This window comes from Astatotilapia calliptera, chromosome 17 (genome assembly GCF_964374335.1).
Source record: "Astatotilapia calliptera chromosome 17, fAstCal68.1, whole genome shotgun sequence".
Classification (NCBI taxonomy): Eukaryota; Metazoa; Chordata; class Actinopteri; order Cichliformes; family Cichlidae; genus Astatotilapia; species Astatotilapia calliptera.
Genome location: NC_137438.1, coordinates 2997050 through 3003050, shown reverse-complemented (window position 1 = coordinate 3003050; position 6001 = coordinate 2997050). Strand labels below are relative to the sequence as shown.

The following is a 6001-nucleotide window of genomic DNA, read 5'->3' as shown; positions in this document are numbered from 1 at the left end:
TCTATTAATGCTGTGTTTTGCCTGCTTATGAAGTGTTTTTCTAATTACTGGTGTTTTTTTGAAGTTGCAATTCATTTGACCTCTCGGGTCACCGTGGAAATTAAGTTATAATAATGGTAGTAACAGTAGCTATAACAGTAGCAGCAACAAAAAGCAGTATTAATAATACCAGTAAGTAATATTACTAACATGCATGCACTTGTACTGGGGGAAATGAGGCCAAGAAGTGTTCCCTTGGAATAACTACAGTAAAATGTCTGTCATAGCTGCTACTTTGCTAAATGGACTGACTTAGATAAAAAAAAAAAACACTACATAAGCGCTTAAAGCCCTTTTTATTACAAGCTACATTCATACAGCACTTTATTCTATGCTTTTAAGAAATATGAAAACACTGTAGAAACCAGGGATCAAACAACCGAACTCCCGAGCTGCAGCCGCCCATTTTGTATTTTTCATTAAACTCCCCCCCCCAAAAAATAACGACAGCTAATTGTTATAAGCCAGCGGCTTTAATCTTTTTAAATGTACCAGGACATTCCACACTCATAAAGACTAAAATCAAAGACCAGTATTGAGGCTGTGTACGAGGCTCTATATCCTAAGGAAAATCAGATTCTTCAATGTGTACAGCAAAATGTTGGAGATTTTGTAACAGTGCATTTTCCTGTGGTGTGCTGGGAGAGCACAAGGTGACAGCGACAGACTGGATGAACTGATTGGGAAGACTGGCTCTGTGATTTTCTACAAAATTGACTCTTTTGAAGCTGCGGTGGAGAAGAGGTCACCTGATAAGCCTGACCACCCTCTGCACCACTTGCTGGACAGGCAGACAGACTGATTCAGCTCAGCCGCCACAAGGTCGGGTACATGATATCTTTCATACTTCAGACAACAACACTATGTATTTATACACCAATCTCCATTTAATCATTAGCTGTTATTCATCTCTGGCTCTCTGTCTTGTCTTCCTCCACTCACCCCCCTACCAGTCATTGTAGATGGCCCCGCCCATCCCTGAGCCTGGTTCTGCGAGAGTTTCCTTCCTACTAAAAGGGAGTTTTTCCTTCCCACTGTCGCCAAAGTGCATGCTCATAAGGGATCATATAATAATTGGAGTTTTTTCTGTATTATTGTGGGGTCTTTACCTTGCAACATAGAGCAGGCAGCTTTTATTGTGATTTCGTGCTATATAAATAAAATTGAATTGAATTCAACTGAATAATTTTATTTCAGCTCTTACTTTAAACATAACACTCTGTGTATATTGAGCCACTTTATTGCACTGCAGTGTCCACTACACTTCACACTCTGAGTAACTTCAATGCCATTTCACATTTCCTGTGTTCCTTTTTAGGACTACACCTTGTAAGCTGGTATTATTCCGTTTTTTAGAGCTATATTGTTGAACTATTTTACTTTATAGAGACTGTATTGAGTGTTTTTTACATTGCATTCGATTCAGATTTTCATTTATTATGCTTCTTCATTTTACTTAATTAATTAATACTCAATATCCCCAATGTGGGAACTCATATCTGAGCATACTAAGTGCATCTGACAGCTTGAGAGTGAGTCAGTAACTTTAAGCTGGGGAGAGAGGACAAGTGCAGAAGCGTTTTGAGATGCAAGTGTGGAGAAAATTCTGGTGAGACATTTTCTGCATGTCATCTAAACTGTTGTGTATTTGATTTATTTGTCACGGTCTGGCTGGCAGACCGTGGGGATGTGGGGAAAGGAGGACCCAAAACGCAGACTCTGCGATGCAAACAGTACTCTTTATTTACAGTGGAAAGCTGTAAACACAATAACTCCCCGTTGCTCCCTCGAACCCCGTGCGCGTGCTTCCCTCCGATATCTGTGCTCGTGCTCCCCGCTGTTGTGTTTCCGCACCCCCGTGCGTGCTGCCTCTCCGGACCACTCCTCCTCCTGTAGGGAAACCAGAGACGCAGCCGTCAACACTAACCAGCACATATACGCACAGCACAGACCTACGCTAACACACACTGACTTGGTAAGATAACTCAATGATCCCGCGTCGGTGGGAGCTCCAAGACTCTCCTAAGTAGCTCCCCCGACGAGCCCTGATCAGCGGCAGGTGTGTGGCTTCGGGTGTGGCCAGTCCCTCCGCAGGGCCACACCCCTCAGGCCTGCAGGTGGCCGAGCTCCATCCTCCAGGCACACCCGCAGACATACACACCCATACCTCGCCTAAACATATGAGTGGGACACAGACTAACACAGCACAGAGAAACACACATATGTACACGCACAGAGAAGGAGAAACGACACCAAAAATACATAATAATAATAATACGCAGGTCCATGACTGCCCAGGGATCCTGGGTCGCCCAGTCCCAGGACCCTGACAGTACCCCCCCTCTAAGGGTCGGCTCCCGACGACCCAAAAACACAAACCAAAAACAGTACAACCAACCCAGGGCGGGCGGCGGGAGGTCCAGGACGGAGGGCAGAACCAAAACAAGCAAAAACCCCCAAAGAAAACAACCCCCCCAAGGTCACAGTCCCAGAGTCCGACCGTGCATCCCGCAGCGGAGCAACAAAAAGAAAAAACGCCACAAAACAGTCTCAGGCGGCCCATCAACATAACAAAAGAGTTCAGGGGGCCTACCTCGAGCCCAACGGCGGCGACGTAGCAGCTCCGGCGGACGGCCCCGGGTCCGGCAGCAGCAGCAAAACAGTTCAGGGGGCCTGCCACGGGTCCGGTGGCAGCGGAACGGTTCTGGTGGCCTGCCACGGGTCCGGTGGCAGCGGCGCTGCTCCTCCGACGGCCTGCCACGGGTCCGGTGGCGGCGGAACGGTTCTGGTGGCGGCGGCGCTGCTCCGGTGAGCAACAGCGAGGCGTGGCACCAGGCCCATGACGCGCCGATCGCTGACGTGGACGCACCGGACGTAGATGGCGAGGAGGCCGCGCTAGACGTGGAGGTCCCTCCGGTCCGCTGATCTCCGGCTCCGGCTGAGCGGGTCCCTCCTCGGCTGCTGGCAGCGAGAGCTCCTCCTCGGCTGCTGGCAGCGCCGGTTGTTCCTTCCGCTCGCCGAGCTCCTCTGCTGGTGGCTCGCTGAGCTCCTCCGGCTCGCTGAGCTCCTCCGGCTCGCTGAGCTCCTCCGGCTCGAGCGCGAGCTCCTCCGGCTCGCCGGGCTTCTCGGCTGGCAGCGCGAGCTCCTCCCGTTCGCTGAGCACCCACTGGGGCCCGCAGAGCTCCCACTCGGGCAAGGCAGGTGCGGGTGGTGAGGTAGCGGCCAGTGAAGCAGACGGCTGAGGGGCGACTGCAGGCGGATGAGTCGACCGCTGCGCTTCAGCCACAGATGGATGATCCGGAGGCGACGATGGTGTGGCAGCCACTCCCGGTAGACTGGACAGCGATGCAGGGACAGATGGGTGAAATGATGGCAGAGGTGGTCCAGCCGGCATATCGACCTCCAACTGAGGATGAAGGTGAGAGGCTGACAGGACTGAAGACTGAGCCACCAGCTGGGCAGCAGGCTGAGGTGAGGGTGAGATGGCTACTATGAAGGGTGGAGAGGATGAAAATGTTACAGCTGGCCCAACAAATTCCAGGGGTCCAGAGGCAACTGAGACCTCCAGTTCGGTCTCTGGGGAAGCCCTGGGGAGAACCTCCGTCTCCATGCGGCCAGACTGAGCCAAAAAGTCATTTGGGTCTGTAGGCTCGGAGCTCCCTAGCTCCCAGCTTACAGTCTCAGAGGGAATATTTGCTGGGTCTTTGGAGGTACAGCAAACAGTTTCTATTTTTATGTTTACAGAAAGGGAATTTATAACACCGGCAGAGTCCATTTTACTCACTGTGGCATCCAGAGCCGCTGGTCCTGAGTCTTCGACCAGCACAGGAGTGAGTGTGGATGTGGTTGAACGCTGTTTGCGAGGACGCCTTCTCCTCCGTGAAGGCGGGGCCGGGTGTATGGAAACAGTCTTCTGCTGTTCATCTGGGTTGTGATTTTCAATGACATGATTAATAGACACAAACGAGTCGGGTTTACTCACTGCGGTGATGAGCGCTGTCGGTCCGTTGCCAGCTGACCGGGCTGAAACCGCAGGAGTAGGTTGAGGCGTAATGGAATGGCGGTGGAGAGTGCGGCATGCCTTCTGTAATGGCGGATCAAACGATTGTGCCGCGAGCATCGACGGGAAAGCCCTCCGCCGACGCGTGAAAAACCAAGCGGCAAGAGTCTCTAGGAGAGCAGCCGAACTGTCCGTGCTCGGACCACCCAAGCCAAATAGTTCGAAACTCGAGCTCTCCCTTAAACTAGCGACCAGGTGCCTAAGTTTGTGAATGTCCAGAATGTTCGTGGTGAAGGTAGTGGATGAGAGGTAATTGTCAAAGAACACTACCTGTATATGTCTCTTGGGTGGGTCTACAGCCTGGATTACGCTCCGGCAGTAATCCCATAGCTGCGTGAGCGATCTCTCCTCCGTGGCAACTCCTGAGTTTGCTGGGTCCATGGTGGGTGGCGGGATCATTCTGTCACGGTCTGCCAGCCAGACCGTGACATTATTAGAAAAAAAGAATTTGCAAGAAAAATTCAAGTTCCATTATTGTTTTTGCTCTATCGGTTCAAAGAACCAAAAATTGTGGGGAAAACGTGACAGTGTGTGTGTTTGTTTTACTTTTTGAAAGAGATGAAAAATATTTAAGAAGACATTTGTTTTGGTCAACAGTTCTCTCTCTTTGCTCTTGGGGCTCCAGTACTATCTAGGATGGTGAAAATAAGTCTGCAAAATCAGATTTACAGAAGAACCACCCACACTCTTGCACAGTAAATGTGCAACATCTAGAAAGTGTGCAGGTGATGCTTACAGCTTATTGCATTTCTCACAAGTGACTTAAAAAAAAAGGTCGGTTAATGGAGATTTAACCAAAGTTACTGAAAGAGGCGAGCAAAACGTCTGTACTTGATGGTTACTGTAGTAACTGCATCATGTATTAAAGCAAACTGAAAATCAAAAGCTGCCATAGGAAAAATGATTAACTGTGAAGTTCAAAAACTAGTGCTTTGCCCATGAGTGACTAAGCTGCAGAAACATCCCGGTATTTGCTCAGAAAGCTGGTAATTATGACTGACGAATGTATTCTGAATAGCCTCACAGTCTCATGGCTCACTGTGAGGCGAGAAAACATTTTTTTTGAAGCTCTGAGACCTGTGTGCAATTCAACGTTGAACAATGAACCACAAAACCAGGCGGATACTGTTACGGCTGAGTCCAATACCACAGGCAGCACTGAGCTACTAGTAATCACAGCTGTCTTTCAGTTTTTACAATACACAGGATTAACCAGATCGTGAGTTTGCACGCAGAACTAAAGCAACAGAGGATTTTCATTTTGAATTTCTCACTATGGATAGTTCAAACACAGTTGCTCCACTTATACTGGGTCAAAGCTGCTTTAAAGCTTTAAACACAAAGGAGCTTTCAGAAACTCTGATCAGTGTTGTGTTGATGCTGTAAATGTTTGGTTCAATACAGTAAAAGGTGCCCTCTCGAGTGTTATTGTTACAGTAAGCTGTAGCAAACTGGAGTTTGAATGCTCTGCTATCTCTTCTCACCCGCCTACACTTTCTTAATACATAAGTCTCAGCTCAGAATTACAGCCCTTTTTGGATTTATAAGCTAAATGCACTGTAGTCTACTATGGCGTTATTTTTGTGCCACTATTCTGAGCGCACGAAAAAAAGGCTTGCAGGTGCAAGTGTTGCATTTTGAGGCGAAATTTATTTTGAGCGAAGAAAAGCTGAATTTGAGTGAACAAAATTCATTGCTGTGTGCAAAAAATGTATTTCAGCAGCTCCTCTCGCTCAGTTTTTGCATTTGCGCTCGCTCGCAATGTGTTGAGAGCGCGAGCAACACATTGCAAGCGAGCGCGTTCAACTCTTTCTCTACACCGTTAGATTTGTGCCACAAAACCAGCCAATCACAGACTTGGATGCAAAAAATCTGATTGGCTGTTCTGGTCTCCAATCAGCT

At 48.6% G+C, this 6001-nt stretch overlaps 1 protein-coding gene across 1 annotated transcript; it reads right to left on the bottom strand.

Annotated features, from left to right (window-relative positions):
• Window positions 1-1759: 1759 nt before the first annotated feature.
• On the bottom strand, window positions 1760-3677 carry LOC145421481 (uncharacterized). Its single transcript, XM_080291875.1, has 2 exons — window positions 2012-3677; window positions 1760-1929 (listed from the first exon to the last, which is right to left on the bottom strand). Exons 1-2 carry the CDS (start codon window positions 3647-3649, stop codon window positions 1780-1782), a joined length of 1788 nt encoding a protein of 595 aa, XP_080148001.1. The 5' UTR covers window positions 3650-3677; the 3' UTR covers window positions 1760-1779.
• Between the last annotated feature and the right edge of the window lie 2324 nt (window positions 3678-6001).

Coding starts and splice junctions, on each gene's coding strand:
- LOC145421481 (XM_080291875.1), bottom strand. CDS start 3,649: ATGGAGACGGAGGTTCTCCCCAGGGCTTCCCCAGAGACCGAACTGGAG. Junction 1,930..2,011: donor TCATTGAGTTATCTTACCAA/GTCAGTGTGTGT, acceptor GTTTCCCTACAG/GAGGAGGAGTGGTCCGGAGA.